This window comes from Corvus moneduloides, chromosome 14, assembly GCF_009650955.1.
Source record: "Corvus moneduloides isolate bCorMon1 chromosome 14, bCorMon1.pri, whole genome shotgun sequence".
Classification (NCBI taxonomy): Eukaryota; Metazoa; Chordata; class Aves; order Passeriformes; family Corvidae; genus Corvus; species Corvus moneduloides.
This window is the reverse complement of record NC_045489.1, coordinates 6,938,229-6,963,337: the sequence shown is the minus strand read 5'-3', so window position 1 is coordinate 6,963,337 and position 25,109 is coordinate 6,938,229. Positions and strand designations below refer to the sequence as shown.

Sequence of the window (25,109 nt, the reverse complement as noted above, 5' to 3'; positions counted from 1 at the left end):
GTTGGTTTGGGGCACAGCTCCTGTGAGCACCAAACTGAGCTGCTGCACACCAGGAGCCAGGGGTGCTCATGAGACTTGGGAACATAGACCCTCCTCAAAACTGGGGAGAAAAGGCACAGTTTTCTGCTCAGCTCCCTGCTCAGCTTCCCAGGATAAGGCACACACATGAGGCTGCTTGCACAGCACGTAACTGCTCAGGATTCGCTTGTACAGGGATGCACACACATGTTATGCAGGGCACCGTTGTGAGTAAAATCTGACACTTGTGGTATCATTTGATGTAAGAAGATGTTTAACTTCAGCCCACAAGACTGATTGATGCTGTAGCATCCTTCCATTATATTCCCAGCTATATATTTTTTTTCTTTCTCTTCTTCAGGGGATGTCCCCTGGGGCAAGAACTCCCAGACTTGATGCTATGCTGTATTATAAAATGCTGCAGAGTGTTCTGAGCAGATGCTGAGGTTGGAGTGCTGCCACCAAAAAGTCACAGCATGGTGTCCAATCCTGCAGACCACTGGGAATCCCAGGGTAGCTGTGGGGGTATCGTGGGGCTGAATCCTCCAGTGCAGGAGGAAATCTCATTTTGGCACCTGGGAGGACCTGGGTGTGAGAAGGGCATCCAGCTGCTGAGGTAGGGCAGACCACGGCATAGCTGGGAACATAATAGGGGAGTGTCAAAGGACAAAACTTAATGCAGCCACAGAGTTAGTTACTGAACAGGATTTGGTTAGTTTTGAAAGGTTTGGGCTTTGTTGCTTAAACTGCCTAAAGTGTTCAGCCTTACTCGAGGCAGTGGTGCCTTGTTAGCCTTTACTGAGCTCTGCATTGAGTGCCAAAGTAATCCCTGGAGGAAGCATTTGCATGGCTAGGCCAGTGTTTTTAATAAATAGCATGTCCCTATGTCCCTGGGGAACTGTGAAGATTTAGTTAATGACTGAGATGTGCTCAGACATAGTGGCAAAAGGACCGTAGGGAATGTTTTTGGCAACTGCCTGAGGAACTTGGAGCTGTTCTTGCTCTAAATAAAGAAGCTTCCATTTTATCAACAGACTAATTTTTGAATTATAGAGTACGAGACTCGCACGTGCCCCAGCCTGGCAATGGGGGAGCACATCTCCGGTATTTTCTGCCCTCCCAGAAAAAACGACCTACAAGAGATTTCCTTCCTTCCTTCCTTCCTTCCTTCCTTCCTTCCTTCCTTCCTTCCTTCCTTCCTTCCTTCCTTCCTTCCTTCCTTCCTTCCTTCCTTCCTTCCGAATTCCTTCCGAATTCCTTCCTTCCTTCCTTCCGAATTCCTTCCTTCCTTCCGAATTCCTTCCTTCCTTCCTTCCGAATTCCTTCCTTCCTTATTCCTTCCTTCCTTCCTTCCTTCCGAATTCCTTCCTTCCTTCCTTCCTTCCTTCCGAATTCCTTCCTTCCTTCCTTCCTTCCTTCCGAATTCCTTCCTTCCTTCCTTCCTTCCTTCCTTCCGAATTCCTTCCTTCCTTCCTTCCTTCCGAATTCCTTCCTTCCTTCCTTCCTTCCTTCCGAATTCCTTCCTTCCTTCCTTCCTTCCTTCCAAATTCCTTCCTTCCTTCCTTCCTTCCTTCCTTCCGAATTCCTTCCTTCCTTCCTTCCTTCCGAATTCCTTCCTTCCTTCCTTCCTTCCTTCCGAATTCCTTCCTTCCTTCCTTCCTTCCTTCCGAATTCCTTCCTTCCTTCCTTCCTTCCTTCCTTCCTTCCGAATTCCTTCCTTCCTTCCTTCCTTCCTTCCGAATTCCTTCCTTCCTTCCTTCCTTCCGAATTCCTTCCTTCCTTCCTTCCTTCCGAATTCCTTCCTTCCTTCCTTCCGAATTCCTTCCTTCCTTCCGAATTCCTTCCTTCCGAATTCCTTCCTTCCGAATTCCTTCCTTCCGAATTCCTTCCTTCCTTCCTTCCTTCCTTCCTTCCGAATTCCTTCCGAATTCCTTCCAAATTCCTAATTCCTTCCTTCCGAATTCCTTCCTTCCGAATTCCTTCCTTCCTTCCTTCCTTCCTTCCGAATTCCTTCCTTCCTTCCTTCCTTCCTTCCTTCCTTCCTTCCTTCCTTCCTTCCTTCCGAATTCCTTCCGAATTCCTTCCGAATTCCTTCCTTCCTTCCTTCCGAATTCCTTCCTTCCTTCCTTCCGAATTCCTTCCTTCCGAATTCCTTCCTTCCGAATTCCTTCCTTCCTTCCTTCCTTCCGAATTCCTTCCTTCCTTCCTTCCGAATTCCTTCCTTCCTTCCTTCCTTCCTTCCTTGCTTCCTTCCTTCCTTAATTCCTTCCGAATTCCTTCCGAATTCCTTCCGAATTCCTTCCTTCCTTCCGAATTCCTTCCTTCCTTCCTTCCTTCCCTCTTTCCTTCCCTTTCCCTTGCTTTTGTTCTTTCCTTGGGCTTTGCAAATGTTTGTTGCCCAGGGCACTGTGCCAGTGCAGTCCTGAGTGTCACTTTGCATTTGGGATTAACAGGACCCTTCTTCTAAGGGTTTCTCTGGTATTTATAGCAAACCATGCAACATTGCATAGAGGAATGCTGAGAATAGTAACTCAGGTGACAGACCAGGGCTGCCAGAACTGAGCTGAAACAGGCAGGTGTAGCCAGTGCCTGGCAGTGTGAGGCTGTGTGCTCAGTCTGCTGAGAAAAATAAAATTAATGGAGAGTCAAAAAGCAATTGCTCTTTTTTGTCCATATGCAACTGTGTGCAGGGCAGAAGGTTAACAAATTCAACCTTTTCTTCTTTCTTAAGTAGCAGAATAATCTGTAAAGTGTAAGTACAGTTTCTCTGGTTGTGTTTAGAGACCACACTTCAAGTTCTTCCTTGGTGGTTTATCACATTTAAACATACTCCCCAGAGACATTAACACATATCCTGTGCTAAGTGCATTGCTTATCAGCTGTGCTTCAGCTCCCGTTGCTGAATGCTTTGGTTCCGTTTGTTGTGCAAACCACCGTGATGCTGCTTTGGGTGTATGGCTGAACTGAGATGAACCAGCCGGGGGTGATGGCAGGAACCCAGGGGGAGGCAGGGGTTGTGTGGATGCAGTAGCTTTGGTGGGGCACTCTTCTTAGGTCTGTACCCTTCCCCTCCCAAAGCTGGCCATGCTGCAGGGTGCAGATGTGGCCCTGACCATCAGTCAGCCCTGTGACTGCTTGGTACCACTTGAGGTGCATGGAGGCTCCTGGGGCCCAAGTGTCTGAGATTTCTGAAGGATGGAAGGTGTGGTTGTCCAAGGGCTGAGGTGCTGTTTCTGAAAAGTAGAAGATGCTTTCAGGGGACAAGTGGTGAAGCGGCACCTCTGTGGTCAGGTAAACGTTAGGGTTGTATTCCAGTGGGTCTTTCTGCCAAATGCCCTGATACCCGAGAAGGCCACTGGCCTGGCCTTGCACCCTCCAGCTGTAGTCAGATCCTTCAGGGAGCTACATTTAGAGAACACCCTGCCAGGGCTGGTGGGACAGGGACACCTTGCTTAGAGGGGGATTAGTTTCTGGATGTATAGCTGTATTTTTCTTCATCTCTTATTGAGGATTCTCTAGGCTATTTAAGGATGGGCACATTCTGCATTCACCCCTCTCCCTAGCTGCCTGTGCTCTCTGTTTTCACCTGCTTCTCTCCAGCAGAACAATCCTCTGCACATGCCTGGGCAGGAGAATAGTTCCAGCCTGTCCATACTTTTCCTTTGCTTTCTAAATCCCATTCTGTGGCCTCAGTATCAAGCTGACATGGGGTTTGGATCCGTGCATGTCCTCAGGGCATGTGATTCTCCTGGGGCTTAACAAGAGACACTTGACCAGGCTGTCACCTCAGAGATGCCGGTCTGGTGTAAAGGTACAGCCACAGAAACTTGTGTTCAAGTAACTTCCAAGCTAAAACATCTGCATGTACCACTCTCATTCTAAGCACAGCACTGTGAAAAGAAGCACAGAGGTTCAGTGCTCTGGGTTTTAGTGGTATTTTGGTGAGTGCTTACCCTGGTTTTGGGTTGCTGTAGCACTCCTGTACCCCTGGTGTGAATCCCTACCCTGTGCTCGGCAGCTGCTGCACCGCACATTTGGGAAGTGATGAAGAGCGCAGTAAATACAGACCCCGAGGAAGTAATGATTTTTCCATACACCCACTGTGCCTTTAGTTTCATAACTTGCCTACTTTTCAGAGAGTAAAGACAGGCCAGGGTTAATATACCTGGAAGCTCTAGAAAGTTAAGCTGTGGGGACCTGGTGCAGCTGGAGGGAGAACAGGAGATAAACAACTCCAAACCCACAACCTGGTGCCAAGCAGGCTTTAGAAATACATTTATTTTTATACAGAGCACAAGAAATATCTGCTGTTTACCTTCCATGAGAGGGGACAGGACTGCTGAGGGGAGCAGCTGTAGGATACTAAATAAAGCTGAGCTCTAAAGTGCCCACAGATGTTTGCTCCATTTGGTGAAAATAATCTGGTGGTCCCAGCACAGCAGCTACTGGCCTGGGGCTCCACTATGCCACACACTGGTGGCTTTCAGGGCTCTTGTGCACCATACCCTGGGTGGGCTGCTCCTGTGGGAGGGTCATGGGAGATGGTCTGGCTAATGTGGGCTCTTGACATGGCACAGGTGAGCAGAGCCCATGAGCAGCCAGCACATTTGCAGGGGCAATGCCACCCCTGCACCTTTCCTGGCTCTAGATTGGGAATTCAGGAATGATAGTACTGAGGGCAGAAAGCTTCTGGAAAAGCTGGAAGCAAATTCATGCCCCTACCTGTGCATGAGAGTGGCTTTCTGGTGTGTGAGATGGCACAAGGCAGGCAGAAGCTGCATGCACAGCCCAGTCTGGGGGCTGCCAGGGCCCAGTGTTAATTTGCCTGTGGAGCTCCAGAGCTGTTGTGATAAATGCGTCTCACATTAGCGCGTGATGTGCTACATGGGAACACGGGATTATGTTGCTCCCTGAGCCATACTTTCAAGATTATGTATTCAGGTTGAAAACAACTCTAAACCTGAGGTCAGGAAGGTTTCAATACCATTTGCCCGGGACTCTGCAGTTGCATTTCTTCCAAATAAAACCCACCTGCTTGCTAGAGTTCTGCAGAGCTGGCAGTGGCTCACATAGTTTTCATGTTTCTCAGCTGTTTATCTGTTTCATTTGCTTGAACAGGTACCTCATAGCCCTTGGTGTAGTTGTCAGCAGGACGTGACCTCTCCTGGCCCTGCCAAGGCAGCATTTCCAGACCTTGGTTCCCCCATAGAGTACAATTCCTACCAGCTTGGCCTCCATCCTGATTTTGTCAGTTTTAGGGGAAGGAATAGGGTGTGAACACAGCCTCCCCCTCTGCTGCAGCCTCCCCATGTGATACTTTTCTTTAGGACTCTCTGTCCTGCTTTCTGAAATATAAATCCTTCAACTTGTTCTGGCCCTGTATTACTGAGAGGGTGACAAAGAGGAGACAGTGTGATGACTCTCGGATTTTAAAACCTGCAAGGTGAGTGAGGTAAGTGTGAGTCCCACTCTTCCTGGGCCCAGATGAGGTAGGTGCTCTGCTATGATGGCAAAATGTTCATATACAGGCTCCTCTGGCTTTGTACCCAGCTATGCTGGTCTGTTCCTGGTGTGCTGCAATGGTCTGGTGAGGTTAGGCCCTGTAGCTGATGGTAAGTCTGGAATTACTGGAGTGGGCAACGGTTCATAAAAATCTGTGTGAACAGGCCATAACAATAGGGCAGACCAAGAGTATCCTGCAGCCAAGGGCTAGCCCAGCGGGGTCCCACTGACCCTCCTTTGTTGTGAGGGCACAGCCAGGAGTGACACACTGTCTCTGCACCCCAAACCCCCTACTGGTTTGGTTTACAAAGGCACATTGTATTGGGCCTGGAGCAGCATGTCTGGAATAAGCACTGTTGTAACACTGAGCTCGGTGAGGAACAGGCTCCAAGGTAGCCCCCAGGGCAGGGTGGAGTGATGCAAGGTGAGGCCATGTGATGGAGGCAGCAGCAATTTGTATGGCCTGACGATGTCTTCTCCCTTCCTTGCTCTGTGCTGACGCTGCTGCTCTATCAGAAAGACAGGACATTTCCTCTTGGCAGTTCCTGTTGCCAGACCATGGCCACGTCTCCCATCCGGTTGGTGATGATGCAGGAAGTTCAAGGCTGTGTCCTGGGGTGTCGGCTGTGCAGGGAAACAGAGCTCTGCAGCTCTGGGGCTGTGGGGGCTCGAGCGGCAGGGGCAGGGATGGAGCCGCCTCTGTGGGACTCCACAGGCTTCTGTAACTCCTATGCCCCCTCCCTGGAAGTGTGCCAAGCTAGGCTGGATGGGACTTTGAGCAACCTGATCTAGTGGCTGGCACCCCTGTCCATAGCAGGGGGGTTGGAACAAGATGATCTTTAAAGTTCCTTCAAACCCAAACCATTCCAGGATTCTCTGAATCCTGACAGAGCCCTCACAGGCCCCTCGCGGGAGTGTTGGTGGCTTCTGCTGAGGAAGGGTGCATGGAATGGAGGGAGCCCTTAGCAGGAGACTGGGAGTGCAGGAACAGATGGGTGTTAAGGGAGAAAGTGTAGTAGAAAACCCTCCAATCAAGATCCCCCACACCCACTGACAGCTCCCTGGCCATGGTGGAACATCAGACCTTGGCAGAGACTTGCTGGCATGAACTGAAGAAGTACCTCTCCATGGAGGCAGATTTTTTCTTGGTTTAGGTTTTGGGTTTTTTTCCCCTTATGATTTTATATGTGAAAGCCTGGTGAAAAGAGGCGGCTGGAAGCTGCACAACAATCCAGCACAAAAGTCCTTGGAGGGCTGCAGCTTGCTGCGAGTTCAGACTGGAAACATGGAAACAATTCCACTCTGCTCATGTTTGTTGATGATTTCTGCACACAGGACCTCACTGAGGCCTGCAGTAATGAACTAAGGGACTCTCAGGGAGTGATTAGGTATCATTAACCTTGCTTGATTCTCAGTATGCAAATAAAGCAATCTAGCATCCTTCCACTTAACCAGGGGATGGGGAAAGGCTGGTTTAGGACTCTGCTCTCCTCGACTGGAGCTGCTTTCTCTACCAAGGAGCCCTCGAGGAGTGTGATACCACCACCACATGCTCATTCCTGAGCCATCTTCCTCCTACTGATCTGCACAGTCCCAAGAAGCTGAAGCCCTGGAGTTTTCAGGGCCTCAGTGCTGTCTCCTCACCCACTGTGCTCTTGCAGGAGGGCCTGGCAGCTACACCGTGGGCACGATGTCGGAGCGCTTCGACTGCCACTACTGCCGTGACCCCCTGCACGGCAAGAAGTACGTGCAGAAGGAGGGGCGGCACTGCTGCGTCAAGTGCTTCGAGAAGTTCTGCGCCAACACCTGCATGGAGTGCAAGAAACCCATCGGGGCCGACTCCAAGGTCAGTGCCGAGCACCTCAGCGGGTGATGAGGAGAGGCAGATGCTGATCGCCCTCCTCTGGTCTGGCACTGAGCTACTGTGAAAGAGCAAGTTCTTTGCAAGTCTTCGGGCTGCCAGCAGTGTGCTCCTTGGGCAAAGAACAGTTCTGGGGTGTGCACAGAGAATGCTCATGGTCGGCTGCTTTGGCAGAGAGCCTCATTTCAGGGTCTAGATTCAGCCACATGAACTGCTGCAAATGCTGAATTGCCCTGGAGAGAGAACTGCAGGGAGCCAGCCTGCACAGGGCCTGCAAAACTCATCTTTGGGCAAATCACTGAGGTCTGATTTTTGTCAGTTTGTCAGAGGCTTATTCCTTCATGATGGAAATCAAGAGTTCTTTCAATATGTGTATCTATTGAGAGCAGTTGGACCGCAAGATGGTTCTGTTGGGTTTTTTTCCTCATATTAATTTATAATACTATCTCTGATGTTCAGACACCATAACACCAGGCAGGACATGAAGAAACATAAACTGCAGGACCTGAAAATATCTGCAAGCGTGCTGGTTGAAACCGTGTTGATCTCCATGAAAATTGGAAATTGGTTTGTTGCTTCAGTATAGAAATATGATATTACTGAAGTCTTTAGCATGTACCTTCAGGGTCAGATAAATGTTTATAGCAATAATAACATACACCTGAACTAGAGGGAATGTAAGAACCCAAGAACAGATTTGCAGAACTGCAAATCTCCAAGCAGCTGGTTTGATGCATCTTCTGCCCCACTCAAAATGTATGTGATTGTGTTCAATGAGTTTGGTTAAATGTCCTTCCCTTAACTGATTGCAGAGGAGCTGTAGCTCTATGCACTGAATCAGACACACTTAGGAACAACAAATCTATCCTTTACTGCCCAGGCTGATGAGACAGGAGCTTGGCTTTTGGGCTGCTCAGGGGGAGAGAAAAGCTTCTCACTCCCTCACTCACTTTCTGTTTATTCTAGGAGCTGCATTTCAAGAACCGCTACTGGCACGACAACTGCTTCCGCTGCTTCAAGTGCTACACATCCCTGGTGAACGAGCCCTTCATGCTGCGGGAGAACAACAAGGTTTGGTGCAGCAATTGCACTGCTGCTGAGGATGCACCCAGGTGTAAGGGCTGCTTCAAGCCCATTATTGCAGGTACTGGTACCAGTGACAGGTGTCCAAGGGCCACATTCTGCTCTAGGCCATAACCAGGGTGGTTTATCAGGCTGTAGAGGCTGCAGTTAGGGGTTTGGGCATCACAGTGGAGGGCTGGAGAACCTCAGAATAGTAACTTTTGACTGTTGCTGTCACCTGTCCATTTTATTCAAGTGTTGAAAGGCTGCTTTGCAGTTAACCCTCATGTGGATAATTAACCCTAATGTCAGTCTTAAACAATTTTTACCAGAAACTTTGCTCTGTAAATCAAGGTCCTCAAAGGCTCAGGCATCTGGTCTGATAACTATTTTAAGAAAATCTAGCAGGCCCTGGCTAAAAACAGATACAGAAATTACCAGCTCATCCCTTGTCTGCATTCCAGTGGTATCTTGGGCATAGCGAAGGACAGGTCTTGCCCACAGATATTACACTGCACAGGAGGAGGGGTTTGCCACAGGCCTGAAATCCTATATGACAAGTTATTTTTGTCTGTCGTAGGAGACCAAAATGTTGAGTACAAGAAGATGGTCTGGCACAAGGACTGCTTCACCTGCAGCCAGTGCAAGCAAGTGATTGGATCTGGGAGCTTCTTCCCCAAGGGTGATGAATTCTACTGTGTCTCCTGCCATGAGCACAAGTTTGCCAAGACTTGTGCTAAGTGCAAGAATGTAAGTCCTTCCCCTCTGCAGAGGCAGCTGCCAGAACCAGCCCTCGTGTGCCTTTTGGGAACTGGGAGAGTGAACCAGCAGGCAGACCATGCTGAAGCTGTACCAATGCTGATGTTCTTTCCTTGAGATATTGGTGCCAGCAGCTGGTGGAATGATGGGAGAGCTGACGGTCCCCGTGCTCTACAGGATCTGGGCAGGGGTTGTTGTGTTAGCTAATGGCAACACTGCAGAAACCAGTCTTGCCTTGAGGATAGTTTAAGCTCTGTAGCCGTACTGAATATTCAAATAGTGAAACAGTAGCTGTTTTACAACTTCTGCAACTGATTAGTGTGGAGTTTCAGTTACTGCAGGTAAACGAAAGTATTATGAAAGTGCCAGGTATGTGGGATTTCAGATTAGAGGGACTCAAGTGCACTGCACAATTAAATTTTCTTGTAAACTTTTTGGAAAGATCCTCTCCATGACAAAGCTTTCCCTACACCCCAAGCCTGTGTCACCTCTCTTCTCCCCTGCTGATTCTAAACCACACCTCTGCTCTTTCTCTTGCAGCCCATCACTTCTGGAGGCCTCACTTACCAGGAACAGCCTTGGCATTCCGAGTGTTTCATTTGCTCCAACTGCAAGAAGCAACTGGGTGGGAAGCGCTTCACAGCTGTGGAGGATCAGTTTTACTGTGTTGAATGCTACAAGGAATGTGTTGCTAAGAAGTGTGCTGGCTGCAAGAATCCTATTACAGGTATGTTGGGTTAAATGCAGCTTGAGGGCAGTGGGTGCTGAAGGTCAGGACAGTGATCCCCCAAAGACAGGGAGCCCAGGGATGAGTAACATCAGAAGCAGGTCTGGTAACCCAAGCCCAATCCCAGCATTTTACATGTGATCTGACTCTAAGCCACGTGCTTGTGCTGGATGGAGGCTGAGCTAGTAACTGAGCTCTTCAGCCTTTGCATGTCTCAAATTTACCTCCTTCAAAACCCCCCTAACCAGAACTGTTTCCACCCATATCTTCGTTTGGGACCCTGAAGTCTAAAACAAGTGGTGTTTTATTGTCCCAAAGGGACATTTGTACCCCTTCTGATGTAGTTTACTTAAAACTCACTGGATTACAGAGCTCAGCCCTGAAATGTGGTCACTGCCCTGCCAGTCCCATGAGGCTCACATTCTATCCTGCAGGGATCTGAGCCCAGAAGTGTTTAGCCCAACCTGTCCTTGCTCCATGTCCCTCCTTGACTGTTTGCTGGAGAAAGAAGCCAAGGGGAAAAGCTTATTGCAGAGACATGCAAGCCTTATGCTAAGATACTTCTTCCTCCAAGAAACATCAGAAGATGCAACAAAACCATGCCTCAGTTGTCAGTTTGGTATTTCAGGCAGCCCCTGTGGCCCACAAGCGTAGGGAAGCACTGGGGCAGCAGGAACAGGCTGGGCTGTTTGGTGGGATAACCCAGCCAAGGCAAAGCTACTATCGCCGTCCTATAATTGTGTTCTCTCCTAGCAGGATTTGGAAGAGGAACCAGTGTGGTTAACTACGAAGATGAATCCTGGCATGATTACTGTTTCAAATGCACAAAGTGTGCCCGTGGTCTGGCCAACAAGCGCTTTGTTTGCCATAATGGAAAAATTTATTGTGCTGAGTGTCCCAAACGACTGTAATGAGCAGATGTAAGATGGATTTTAAAGCCCTGCTTTCCCAAACAGTCCTGGTAAAGGAGCAGGTTTTTGCATGTTGAGAATTTTAACTATTTCCATTTTAGTGTAAGAACTAAACTAGCCTCAATATACTGGGTTTGACTTTTGAAGCTCCTGCAATACAAAAGCATGTAGCCTTGCAAAAATCTAACCTCATCTCCAAGTAACTCCTAGTATAAAGGCTTGAAATGCTGTTAGATTTAGAGATCCACACACTGCATCACCTGTGTGTGCCTTAAACAAAAACAAATCTAGTTTTAAACTTATCTGGTATATGATTAAGCTTGGCACTTAACTGAAGTGGGTTTGACAAGGCATGCACTCGGACACAGAGATGCAAAGATTGCACCTGGATCAGAGGGAACCATTATTATGCTTTTACAAGTACATACACAACATACACCACACCATTAATAAGTAATAAAAACCTTAGCTTACCCTACCACACCACATTGCAGCACATGTACGGAATGGCTTCATCTTACAGATAACAATGTTTTTGGCAGTGATACTTAGCTTAGTTAAGTTTCCATAAACTTGTTTTAGTCTTGATTTACGCATGGTTTGCCTGCAAGTTTTCCTTATCAGTTTTTTTTATATCATTGTTTAAACAAGGCTGTCTGTGTACAATTATTAATCTACTAACAAGTAGTAAATCTTTCACCTACAACATGCACATGCATTTACAAGTGCCTTAAAAATAGCTCAGACAACATTAGCTCTCCTATCATGTCAGTGTATGTTCAGTGACTGAATAAAAGTGAGACTAGTGCCTGCTTGGAATCTATAGTCTGGAAATTTTTTATTTTTTCATTCTGCCATCTTACATGACTGATGTGTCTTAGGGCTGAGCTACTGAAACCAAGTCTACTACACTGATATTGGCAAAGTAGGAGTCAGCTGTGCTGTCATTGCACCCTTAAATATCTGAGGACTAAAGCAACCATTTCCATAAACTAATTAATTTTTAAAATATATAACTGACACTGGACCATCTGCCAGAAACAGCCTGTGTGAAAAAGCCCCTTGGAGAGCATATGTACAGCCACTGTTCATGCGCAGATCTACCACCCTTCAGCAACCTGATTTAAGGAGGTTTTTCCACAGTAGTGAAATACTTTATCAACTGGATCTGCTACAGCCATTCCCTTTCAACTACTGACAAAGAACCCTAGCAAGAAAATGAAAAGGCAGCATCTTGCTGGTCACTGCTCCACTGCCGGACTCACCCTCACAACACAGAGATGCTGCTGCTGCAGTGGAAAGGTAAAGGCTGGCAGGGAAAAGCAGGTTAAAGAATTCCTCAGTTCAGAACACGCTATCAGCAAGAGCTGAAGGTGTTAGTGCAAATCCCCTCCCAATCACACAGATGCAACTGCCAGAGGCTGCTAGTTTGGGAATCTGCAGCTAGAGCAGTTAGAACAGCACCAGAATGCATCCAAAGGTCAGCATGGCAAGGGGTGGAGAGGCCTAGTAAGGTCATATTTAACATTACAGAAATAAAGCATTGTTCAACTGCAAAGTTTATTTATTTAACAGTGCGCATGTATTTACACAGGGCTGGATCAGACCATCCAACAAATCTCAGCAACGAAAATATATCGGCATCTTTGTTAGAATGATTGTCTCTGCCAGAACAAAACAGCTATCATACAAAAATACAGTTTTCCTTTTACCTAAGGCACTGCTCTAAAGTCTAAAACAGTTCTACAGTATTTCTGAACAGCAAGAGGGAGAAGGCTGAGGGCTACTGTTGCAACTGAGGTGTGGAGGAAAAAACAGGTGTAGTTCCAACAAACCCACTGCAAACACAGCTGCTTCCTGGATGCATCACTGGAATTGAGGGATCAGCCAATGGGTTGTAGCAGGATTTGAGACAGCTACCCTTTAAAGTAATCACCTATCCGGTCTATCTGTTACAGGAGACATCAGAAGAAGGCTGCATTATTACTTTAAGTAGCAATTTTCAGAAAATGCTTCGTTAATCTCTTCATGCTGAAAAAAGCAGGCAAGTTCAGGTTAAATAGATTATTTAATGCAGGCTTTAGGAGAAGGGAAATATATATGCAGCTTGCAGCCACTGTTATAAAGCTGGAACTGAAACACTTAGAATAATTAACATGAACAAAACATGACTTCAATGGTCTAATACTGTTATGTACACAATAAAATAATACTTCCATAAGTGTAGATAAATAAGCAATTCAAAAGGAAAACATTTTTTAAAAGCATGACACCTTAAACTGCACTGACAGACAAATCTAGGGACTCGACATTTTTGTAATATATTAGAGCACATGCTGTAAAATGTTTTGATGTTTGCCAATAGATTAAAACGTATCAGTGATGGTACAGCACAGCATTTTGAAACTGCCAATATTTTCACATTAGATAATAAGGAATTTTTCTTCTCCATTCAAAATTGAAGATATTCAATTTTGCATTTTTAAATAGCACATGAACCAACAAGCAACAACATTTTTCTAGACATAAAAAGAGAGTTCAGCTTTAACATACACTGAGTGAGTCTTTTATTTCACCGAGGTCATTTTAGAAATATGCAAAGTCTGCAGCTAAGTGGGGAGCCTCCAGTGACATGTTGTTCTACATGATACTGATATGAAAAAAAAAAAAAAGACTCAATCAGGTTACTGTAAAGTCTGTAAAGGGAAAACAAGGAATAATTGAACTAGGAAACCTTATCTAACAATTAGCTAAATGAATGGAAAAAAAATTAGCACAACAGTTTCCCTGAAATGTTTCAAGGTGCAAATTAGAAGTTTGTCATCCCTCCCCTGGTGTTTTTGCAAGCTTGAAGACGGATAAAGGTAAACAAGCAGCTTTTCAAAACAAGGCCTTCGGTACTTGAGAAAACACTGGATTACTGAAGTGCAATCAGATTATTTCCAGGTCTCTAGTGTTCACAGTTCTGTCCAAAGAGCAAAGAGAAGAAAACATTTAACCATTGTAACTGTGTGTATGCCACATGCACCCATCATCACTGTCAGTCTACATCCAGGAGTGAGCACAGAACCACTTGGTCACTTACAGTCCAAAACCAGCACAGTACCTTTTCTTTTACAGGAATATTGGTTTTCAAAGTTATGTACAGAATTCTTAAACTGTATTATGTCTAAATATTTTCAAGTCCAAAATTAAAAGGCCATACTTCCTTCACTAAAAAGTTAGTGATTCTGATCACAACAGAATGTGATCAGCAGAACCACAATAAATCTGTCTATTCCCGTGGCCCAGTTCGTCACGGCCTCAAGGGAAGCCTCCATCAGGGTGTGCCCATGGGACTAAAATTCACAAGACGCAGAGTGACAGAGGAGACTCGGGGAACAGTCCAGTCTGGAAAAGCGCTACACTTTAATCAAAGTAAGTGCTACACATCGCTGGAAGGAAATGTGGATAGCAAGGCTTGTTTTTCCACTAGCATTCACTTCAACTGATCACACAGTCATTTATCCCATGAAAAGAGATCTCCTGTGAAAACGGCCCTTTGGGGTTTGGCTCCAACACCAGAGAAGTCCAGTCTTACATAAACTGGCTTCCTGAAGCTTCTCTGACACACCATGCAGTACTGCATCAGGGCTTGGCTTCTCAAGTACATGTGGCTTGAGATACAGCCCTGCCTCTTTCAGAAAATTCAGAATATTTTGTGTGTGTACAGCTTTATTACTCCTCCCAAAATGTAACACAACCATCTGTGGAACTTCAGGTCACTGTTACCTGCCTCAGTGAAGTGAAAGACTATTCTACACTAAGTAGAGAGGACTAATACACTGCTAAGAGTCTGAAGAGACCTTGTAAGACCACACAGGTCTGCATCAAAAAGTTACAGAACATGCCTAGGAGGGGAAAGCTCTGGTGTGTAGAGTTACATCAGACACCTACTAAACTGTTAGTATCTTCAAAAGTAACGTGCCATTTAACATATCTTAGAAAAACTTTAAAGTACAACAGACGAGCTTCAATGCTGCTTGGAACTTCACAAGGGCTCAGCTGTGTCTTTGGAAGAGCCTTAATGCTGGGCCTCAGCAAGTCCCTAAAAAGGCATCAGTTGGTGACTCCTTTTGACAGAATTCAAGTTAAAAACACTAAAGAGCCTTCCCTCCAGTCTACACATGGGAAAAAGTGCCTTGAAGATAAGAAGCTGTAGTTAAGGCAAGGAGAGCAAAACGCAAGGAGGTGAATTGCCTAGCCAGGGGAAAAGACAGACAAGGAAGTCAGCTTGGATTACCTGATGAAGCATCTATTGGTTTGGTCAATGAATTCACTGCACCATCTTCCTCAAAAGCCAATTTGGGACTAGAAGGTATTGTAGCAGCATCATTCAAGTTTTGATTACAGTTACCAGCAGAGATGCTGTCTGAGCTCAGTTTGGTTGACTTGGAATGCACTCCAATGTCAATGAACTCCTCAAAAGTCCATGAACCAGATTTTCCATTAAGATTCTGAATAAGTCCAATTGTATGATCAGTTTCATGAACACCCAACTTCCCCGAGTCATCGATAACCATTTCTTTTGCAGGACAGCTAGAAAAAAAAGAGAATGGGTACTTGTATTGCAGTTTCCACATGTTTAACCTTTACATTGATTCCAGGCCAGACAATTAACAGTCTGCATACTCTGCAAAGTGCTGAATATCCCAAAGGGCATTCCCAGATATGCTCCAGCTTCCACACAGGATCTCCCCTCCAAGAGCCAACGGGGAAGAACAACTCAGCAATATATATCCACTTTTTACTATACTAACAGCTCTCAGGTAAGGTCTGGCTCTAGAAATTTGATATAAGAATGCAACAAGTTTTTGATCATTAAGTCTTGATTTTTGTAACGCGCATTTTTCCTTTTTTTTCTCCAGCTAAGACTTTTTGAACACAAAACTAAGTCTCAGAAGACCAACAATATTTAAAGCAGATTCAAAATCTAAACCCAAATTACTGATCAATTTTCATTCATTCTTAGGACAACCAGGAAAACATCTTTATATTCCATCATTGGAGGAATGACATTAGTTTATCATCACTTTAAGAAAGTGTTCACAATGTCATTTCTAAATCATTAGCATTTAGATGAGCAAATGGAACAGGCATCAGAGGACAGATTTTCCAGTAGCAGATAAAAATGCTTTACGCTCAAAAAATAAAATCTGAAATACTAAAAAAACCAAATTCCTCACTAAGGGAGGCTTCTGCATTGTATCTGCTGTTTCAGCACAACTGAAAGCATTCTAGAGCTTTCTGTAGGTTATTCTTCCTTTTCAGTGTCATCCTCCTCCCTCTTGTTTAATGTTTTGTTAATGAGAAGAACTGCAAGGCATTTCAATGGAAAAGCCAAAGTCAGTTTTTATAATCAACACTGCCATGTTTTTGGCTGTGTGTCTCACTTCTCAACAAAGGCAGCACTGTTAACATGGTGCCATCTAAACAAACAATTATCCTGAGCTAACCGCTCTGTGTGAGGCTGTGAGCTGACAGCACACACCACATGCCTGGAGAAAAGCATACAGACACCACAAAGCCAGCAAGGTGCTGCAGACAGCATTGCATTTCATTTAAACACAGAGAGAGAGCACATAGCTAAGTGCTCCCACAGTACAGCAGACTCACCTGGAATCCTTCAGTTCAGTAACAGACAGAGACTCCTCGTCACTTTTCAAGTCACTTCCATTCATGAGCACTTCACTGGCCTTCAACTCTGACTCATCTTGTTCCTCAGATTCTGCAGAGATCATGCTTTGTGCAGTCTCTAAACAATCCTCTGCCTCCTCCTTGACTTTCTGGACCAAGTCAACACCATTTAGCTTTCCTGAACATTGAGGGGGTAGAAAAAATGAAATACAAGGAAAAAAAGAACTTGAGTGGCAGAATTGCTATTCTAAATGAATAAAACACAAGTGCCAAAATAACCTTTCCTAGCCAAAACCTGAGGCACTTGGCTTCAACAGATTCATTTGTCTATAGACAAGCTGCCTATACCAACATGAAATTTGTTTTTCATCTTTAAAAATCCACTTGTAAAATGAAAGCATGCTGCCTGCATTTCACTCTCAAATAATTTTGTCTGATTCTGCATTCAAGAAGGGAGTCCCTCTGGCATCTCTGGGACTGGTGTCTCAGACCATCCCAGTGCTGTTAGGAGTGACCTTTTCAACAGAGTTCAAACATCACTGAGACACTCACTGCCACCCAAGCCTGACTCATCCAGCTTCCTTACCTGGTTGATCAGTCTTCTCAAGACCCAACTCTTCCTCCTCTTCAATATCCTCTCCCTCCATCACCTCCGAGGCAGACTTCCCTTCATCCTGCAACTGAATTGCCAGAGTGTTACTTGGAACTCCCTATCCCCTAAAGTTTCACAAATGCAGTCACAGTTCCCACACAAGACCATTCTGTGCCCAGAAGTGAGGCCACATGAGTTGAAAGGCTCATAGACAACCAGGTCACCCAGCAACACTCAGCTCTGCTGAGCCAGAGCCTGTGGGATCCACTTCCACCTCCTGGCTATTATTCCTGAATTCCTTTTCCCCTCATTTCTCCAAGGTGTGTGCTAAATTTTTATTGATTTTCAGCTATTTGAAGACTTGAATGTTTGAGAACATTTACTTGAATGTTCAAAGAAGAACAATTATTCCTCAATATGCACAATTTCCCACAAAACTTAGGTCACTGCATTAACAAAAATACATCCACTTACTGTAGCACTAGCAATCCAAAGAGAATCCAAGACTTGCTTTAAGCAAACAGATGATGCCAGGAATCTAAGTTTTTTGGGGAAAAACAGTCCTGGCGGAATGCACACAGTTTAAAAAAAAAAAATCAATTACTAACCAATGTTTGTTTAAAACCAATCTGGAAGTGCTAACACCAGATAACATTGTGTCTACAGGCCTTGAACAAAAATGTAACAAAGACTCCTCACCAGAGCAAGCAAAGCAGAAGAATGTGTGCAATGGGAAGCTACTGGGAATTATTCTGGTGCACCAGAACTTTGCAACTCCCGTGGAAGTCAATTTGTGTAAGGATAACAGAGGAAGACAGGATACAAGGCAAAAAGTCCTATTCTGTCATTATACAGATCCAAACAAAAAAGTACCTTGGATTCATTTTGATCTGATTTTCGTGTTCTCTTCATTATTTCTTCGATTCTCTGTTAAAACATGGAAAACATTTGCAATGATACAGAGCTTTATATTTCAGCATTCTGGTTAAATGCTCATCAGTCATAATATATTTTTGTATTTCATGAGTGTACTATTTTAATCACTGTTTTTAAAGTTCACAGAGTTGGCAGTCTTTAAAAAACCACATTTCTATTTAATTGCATCTGAGACCATTTGCCTGTTCATTTTAGGCTGAGAATTCAAAACAGGCTACCTTTTTTCTTTCAAGCCTTTCCTGCATATTTTGCTGCATAATTCTCTCCCTTTCTAGTCGCTGTCTTTCGGCCTCTTCTTGAGCTTTTGCTTCAGCTTCTTCTCTCTGAAAATAAAACAAAAAGAAGAAAGCACCCAGTGCATAACTCATTCCCAACAGTCAAAAGCAAAGCAGTTACAGATTCTGGTTCAACACAGACAATCACTATTTAATATGACCACATATTACAACTAAATGTCAATTACCCCGCTATTGACATGAAATATATATTACTGTGACATTCAGAAACTGAAACTCAACTATACTGAGGTAATGCAAATGTTCTGAATGTTGCTGAGCTACTGAATGTTGTTGTTCAAACTATGCTTCGGGATGAACATTTGGCTAACGAGGACAATCTATATAAAGTAACAAGACAGCAATTAAATTCTGAATGTGTCCAGGTTAACTTAAAAATCTTGGCAGTCAGGTATTGCTACAAAGACACTTGGTACTGAACATCTTCTGTTCCTTCTATACTGGAAAATCTTTTCCAGCATGACTGGAAAGAAAATAGAAACATAGTTAACACTCTGAGTAATTGTTGTAAACAAACGTTTAAAGAAATATCCAGACACATGGCAAAGCCATTCATAAAACACAGGTCTTTGAACACAAATAATTTCAATGTAAAACTGCTTTAGTTTTCAGAATTAATCTAATTTAAGAGAAGTCCACTTTCTGCAGAACAGCTCCCTTCAGTTCAAAGGATGCCTTTGTAAAGGTACACGGATACTTGCTGTGGAAGACTATTCAGCAACAGGAAAAGCAGACTTGGAAACACTACCAATCTTTCTTTGTGAGGAATCAAGAGTAAACGAGATTACTTTCCAGACAGACCATCTCCTTGTAAATCTAGCAGTCCACTGGTAAAGTGGGCTCAGTACAAGTATTTTACATATGCAAAAGAGCATCCCTGATGGCTAAAAAACATATTCCAAAATAGCTGCTTCCACCCACACTTGAATTTATTAAATGATAGGAAAAAAAAATATAAATCACAGAGACCAGGGCAAGGAAAGGACCTACGGACATTCTCAAATCCATCTCAGACAGGATGAACTCAGCTTTACATCATGCCTGACAGAGATTTGTCAAAACCATTCTGTAAAAGAAAAACCACAGCAGCAACTTCTTCCAGGAACGCAGCTGGAGCCACAGACCTGCTGTTGAAGCTCTGCGAGTTTTTCCTGCTCTTCCTGTTCCCGGCGGATCCTCTCCTCCTCAGCTTGTCTTTGCTGTTCTTCGTAAGTCAGTCTCTTCTCCTCCTCCTGCTTCCGGAGCTCCTCCTCCCGTCTTGCTTTTTCCTCAGTGGCTCTCCTGGCCATTTCTTCTTCTCTGATTCTAGAGTTTCCAAGGTACAGATTACTGGGTATTTATTTCTTTAAAAGTGTGCATGCACAAGAGACAGAGTGGGAAAGCAAGAAAGTTCTATGCACTCCAGTCAAAAAATAACTGCATAAAGACACTTTCTGGTATGGATTTACAAATGCCACCATCCAGACTTGTCATAGGTAAAATGAGAATTAACTTGGAAGAAATTATCTGTGAGTAAATGCTCCTTGCTGATTAAGTCAAAGGAGGTTGTTCCAATAACGGAATGTTTGACTGAGAGCTGGATTAAGCAACGACCATTTAATAAAAACCATCTGCAACCATGACACGAATGAAGCTTTTAATCACCATCAAACATAAATTTAGTGAGATTTCCTAAAAGACTGTTTCTTCTACAGCCTGAATTCAGAGATACAGTAAAGGTGTACACTGCCAGCTCTTGCAGACATACAGAGCAGATCTGATGACGTATTTCTGATAAAACACCTAGAGCAGATTATATGCAAGTTTCTGACGGCTTCATATCCACAACTGGGCAACAGACAAAATCTGATGTTCCACCATGCTCACAGAAGCAGAGAGGTGACCCCTGATCTGGACTAAAGTGCTGACTAGCACTAACTTAGCAATTTATTTCTAACAACTTCTATGCAGTGAACCAAATGCACACTGATTTAATATGTTGAATTACTTGCCTGCAACATTCCTGACTACTATTTCATATCACTAAAGTGAGATTTAAGGTACCATCAAACCACAGCCTAAGCTGATCAAAGGAAAGTTTAATACAGAGAGGTCAACTCTTTCAAACCAAATACAAACAAACCAAACACAAGTGGTGCAAAAAGCACATTCGAATTTTGAAACAAAAGCCCCACTGGTGACTGGAAGGAAAAAGAAGCAGTGATTTCACAGGGACTGTGCATTACATATATACTGATATACAAACTGATGTTACACACAGCAACCTGTCCCAGATTGTTGCCAGTGCCTCTCAGCTTCAGTAACCGGATTAATATTTGCAGAGACTTAAATTAAAACTTAGAAAACATACATGGCTGGAGTGCCCCTTCCAATCACACCCCACCACTGAAAGCATCCCTTCCTTCCCCACAATTGTTACCTTTCTTCTTCCTGTCTCTGAATTCTTTCTTGGTCTTCACGCTCTCTTTGCTCCCGTGCCAGACGTCGCTTCTCTGTCAAGATTTTAGCAGCTTCTTCAGCTGTGGTGGTCCCTGCTACTGTTTTGCTACCTGATTCTGCAGAAGTTAAAATAATCTGCTGTTAGAAAGCTCCAGTAACTTAAAATTAAGGAAGATGTTATCGCTGTGAGATGAGATCTTATGGCCAACTGATTCAGTATCTTTTCAATCACTGCTCATCACACAGCGAGTGCATCATTATCTAAAGGCCTGCAAGAGCCAAAGGGGAGCCCTGAAGATGCAGAGCCATGATATTGCACTGACACTGATATAGTAACAGCTGACTTCGACAATGTTCCAGCCTTATTCCATATGATGCACTTAAAGATACTCTCCAATTATCACAGCACTTAAAAACATGTCTCTGACAAGACACCCTTATTTCTGTAACGCTTGAACACTGAAAAGAAAACTGAAAAAAATACTGCTTTAGGAAATATCTTTAACTTCCTTCTAATAAAACTGAATGCACATGACCCTAAAGAAAAAATTCTCATTCTTTTATTTTTCTTGTTTCATAACATTAACATTCATGCCTTTATATTTATAGAGTATCTTAGGTGCAAATAATCATCATTTTATCTGGCCCCAAAGGCACATACTAATGACTTCAGTAATACCGTATTTCTATACATTAGCAACAAATCAATTTCCCATTTACATGGAGATCAAAACAGCTTCAACCACCTGGCGAGTAGATCTTTGCAGGTCCTGCTGTTTATGTTTCTTCATGACCTGATTGGTGTTATGGTGTCTGAACATCAGAGACACTAATATAAATTAACATTAGGAAAAAAGACAGAACCATCTTGCCATCCAGCTGCTCTCAATATATATATTGAAAGAACTCTGATTTGTATCAGTTATTCCCATTCTCTAGAAATATTTCTGTTTGAATGTGATTTAAGAACTCATCATCTGAATATTCAGAAAATTAGCTCTTGATGTCAGTAGAGCAGCAGCATCGTAATGTTGGTGAGGACCTGCCATTCTCCTGAACATTTCACAAATCAGCACATACATGTTTGCTTAACATTCATAAAGCCTTCAAGTCAAGGTAATTTTAATGAACTATGACATCAGGGTTTGACCTCTTGTTTTGCTTCTGACCTGAAGACAAATCATTCAAAACACAATGTCATCAATAGGAACTTTAACACCTGAAAAGCTGCTTAGGCCCCCCCATGGACACGTAATCACTACCTGCAGCTGCAGGGTATAATTAAATAGAGCAAACTCTCAGCAGCTGAATCATGGCTGTCTTTTGTGCATAAAAATTGCTCTTGCAGTCCTAGGAAAAGCATTTCAGCACTGACGGAGTGCAGGCACAGAGAGTGTTCTAGCATTTAGATTTATCCAAAGCTGAGAAAACACCACCTCCCCAGACAACACATTGCTTCTGATTTGGGAAGAAGTTGCAGTCATATTCATACTAACAAAAACCAGCCACGACTGTTCCAAATTTGAACTCAGTCAAAAGGGGTCCTCCTCCTCCTGAGCAAGCAAGACCATTTTGCATTTGTAAAAACCATTAGCAGATCTGCCTATTCAAGAAAGGCAGATGCTTTTCTTCCTATATTCTGTTTCATTTACTGTTGTCAGTGTACATCCATGAAGAAGTCAAAATGTCTCTCTCTTCCTCTGCCGTATGAGTGTACTTTCTGTTCAGATTACTCAATTTTTACAGCAGAGGCCATTTTTTGTTGCACATTTGCAATCTCTCCCAGTTGTATCAAATCTGGTTAACATTTAATGTCAGGTTTAACCTATTTCTCCTCCTCAAAACTGAACCTAAATAAGACAACCTAATGCTCAGCAAGAAGCCTAAAGGTTGTAGACTTTTAAGTTCTAGGTTTACAACGTGATAATGACAGCTTAAATACGATTATCTGGTATTGACAGAAGAAAATTAGTCACAACAGTTCAGAACACTGCAGATATGGAAAGAACAGAGGGGGGGAAAAAGCCCGAAAGAAAAGGTTGGGGTTCCCGCTGCATTTTCACTTCTGCTGTTTTATTGATGCTTTCCATATGGATACTTCAATATTGTTTTCATCTCCATGTACCCCTGTAGAGCCTGTTTCCATAGGGCAGGACATGAGACTTCTCAGTATGATTGCTTGCACACCCTAAGAAAATTCTGACACTCTTTTACACTCAGCTTCCTTTTCCTTGTACTCCTAGTCATTACTGGTAAGAACAGCCTTTTTATCAAAAGGACCTTTTTGGAAGGGAAGGGGAAAGAGAGAAATAGACAAGAGAAACAATCTCGAAACTACTGCAAAATGTAGGTACTAGCTGGATGGAGGGAAGATTCCAACAGATTTCAAGGTAATAATTAACTCACATTTAATTTGGGAATCATATTTTCAAAGTCTTCAATACTCAGATACAAAATGTGAGGCTCCATGATAGTTTATTACCTATCATCATGCATAAGGTGAGAGCTCATGAAGGAGCACTTCTTATGCCTTAAGTTGAACAAGCCTTTTAATTCTCAGAGAAGCTGCGAGAGACTGCTGCCAGAAATGACAACTGCTCCAAGTCACTGAAAAATAAAAAGTGTTTTACTGCAGAACAGTATATTGCAGTAGGAAGACACAAAAAACAAGACAAAAGACTTGATTGCTGTCCAGCAACAGGCAAACAAGTTCAGTTTGAAGGAGAAGAGATGGGATGAAGATACAAGTGCACAAAGCTGAAATTAGGCTAAACCTACAAGACTTAGAGACTGATTTGCCACATGCCATTCGCTGGTGCGCTCTGACTTCAGAAGCTGTCTGGGATAGGGAATTGCACCAACCTACAGGGTAACTGCTGACACAGATGTGTAAAATGAAAATTGCCTTGAAAACTGAAAGAAACTTTTCAAGAAAAAAAAATTTGCCTCACATAGCAATATTGCAGTGTACCAAAAATTCAAAGAGAGAAATTAAATAATCTCTTATGTTGAAGAACATGCCCACTATTTCCTTCTGTTCTGTGTCAAAGAAAAAGAGCTTTGCTCAGCCTCAGTAAGAATCACTACGAAGATGAGTATCTTGAGATTAGAAATAAATGAAAAGGGAAACAGATAAACTGGGTTAATACAGTTTCAGAAGTCAGTGTAGAGAGGAGACAGATCAGGCATCCAAGGAACAAGGACAGACATTCTTGTTCCAAAGTAACTGGAAGATACAGGACTAGGACACATTGTTATGGAGAATTACTGATGACAACCAACTGATGACACTGATCAGAAGTAATGATGCTCTGAGGCACACAAGACATTTATCAATAGTATGGCAGCACATCAAGGGATGGACGTTCTGACAGTGAAGACAAAGGACGTGACACCAAAGACGGATGTGCGACTTTGTACAAACATCCACCTCTGACAGCCAGGCTTCCTTCCACAGGAACACATGCCCAGAGAGCTGTACCATGAGCTCTTCAGCTGAATGACACTTCTTCACATCCAACATGAGCAGTGTCAGGAGGAGCCTCAGAAGTGGCAGCAGAGAACAGCAGCAGCCGAGGAATGCAGACAGGAACTGCACATGCATTAACGTGCAGCAAGCACATAGTCCCACTTACCTCGTGTCTGGGGGATTCACTCCCAGTACTGCCCACTGGCTGTAACTTACATTCTAAAGATCCCTCCTTTTCCTGCCAAGGGTCCCCATAGTCCTTCTCCAGAGTGAACTGCCTGCCAGATCTCACCAGAAGGCTCTCCCAGATTCTGTTGGAGATGGCAGCTGGTATTTTTCCCAGCGAGGGACAGAGGCTGGGCTCATGTGGCACAATGAAGAGGACTAGGACACTAATTGCTTATGCGGTATATGGCTCTCCTTAATCTACCAGGGTAACTTCTCCATGTGACTTGTGAACTGATCACTCTTCTTAAGGCAGCAATGACTACACATTCACTGGAACTTAGGCCGAGGCAGCCTTCGAGCATTGTGAAAACTCTCTCTCAGCCTGTGATGAACAGGAGCTGATTTTGTCCTCCAAGCAGGTCTCTACAGGAGCATTTTGAGAACTACCAACTGAACTGAAAGACCTTTGTGTAGTTTAACTACTGACTTTATAAACCTAAGCTAGTAGATCCCTCAGCTAGAGCAGCTAAAGCCCAGAAGGCAAAGAGGATTTCTGCTTTTCTTAAAATTACAGTACAAGTAGTAATATTGAAAGCCCCTGACTTAAATCTCCAAGTAAAATAAACCAGCTACTGCATTAAAATTCACATCCCAAAGTCATACCATGTAAAATTATTATATAATCAGCAATGA

At 43.8% G+C, this 25,109-nt stretch overlaps 2 protein-coding genes and 1 long non-coding RNA gene across 15 annotated transcripts in view; 2 read left to right on the top strand and 1 right to left on the bottom strand.

Annotated features, from left to right (window-relative positions):
• Nucleotides 1-11,659, top strand: part of FHL1 (four and a half LIM domains 1) — a 31,273-nt gene extending 19,614 nt beyond the window's left edge. For 4 of the 5 annotated variants that reach the window (XM_032124392.1, XM_032124394.1, XM_032124390.1 and 1 more), the window contains exons 2-6: nt 7,182-7,366; nt 8,348-8,525; nt 9,024-9,193; nt 9,743-9,929; nt 10,683-11,659. In XM_032124392.1, coding sequence (XP_031980283.1) covers nt 7,211-7,366; nt 8,348-8,525; nt 9,024-9,193; nt 9,743-9,929; nt 10,683-10,840 — 849 coding nt within the window. In that variant the 5' untranslated portion in view covers nt 7,182-7,210 and the 3' untranslated portion in view covers nt 10,841-11,659. Of the gene's footprint in view, nt 1-7,181; nt 7,367-8,347; nt 8,526-9,023; nt 9,194-9,742; nt 9,930-10,682 lie in introns of those variants that run through there. The other variant, XM_032124391.1, reaches the window with a different exon arrangement.
• Nucleotides 11,660-12,381: 722 nt separating this feature from the next.
• MAP7D3 (MAP7 domain containing 3) overlaps nt 12,382-25,109 on the bottom strand; it is a 43,619-nt gene continuing 30,891 nt past the window's right edge. For 8 of the 9 annotated variants that reach the window (XM_032124380.1, XM_032124383.1, XM_032124385.1 and 5 more), the window contains 7 exons: nt 20,760-20,895; nt 19,465-19,645; nt 18,263-18,367; nt 17,982-18,035; nt 17,103-17,196; nt 16,496-16,694; nt 12,382-15,418 (listed from right to left, as the gene is read on the bottom strand). In XM_032124380.1, the coding sequence (XP_031980271.1) occupies nt 15,109-15,418; nt 16,496-16,694; nt 17,103-17,196; nt 17,982-18,035; nt 18,263-18,367; nt 19,465-19,645; nt 20,760-20,895 (1,079 nt within the window). In that variant the 3' untranslated portion in view covers nt 12,382-15,108. The remainder of the gene's footprint in view (nt 15,419-16,495; nt 16,695-17,102; nt 17,197-17,981; nt 18,036-18,262; nt 18,368-19,464; nt 19,646-20,759; nt 20,896-25,109) is intronic. The other variant, XM_032124381.1, reaches the window with a different exon arrangement.
• Nucleotides 15,414-19,433, top strand: LOC116451202. The gene is made up of 2 exons (XR_004243123.1): nt 15,414-15,648; nt 15,748-19,433. It is a non-coding gene; the product is annotated as an uncharacterized LOC116451202 (long non-coding RNA).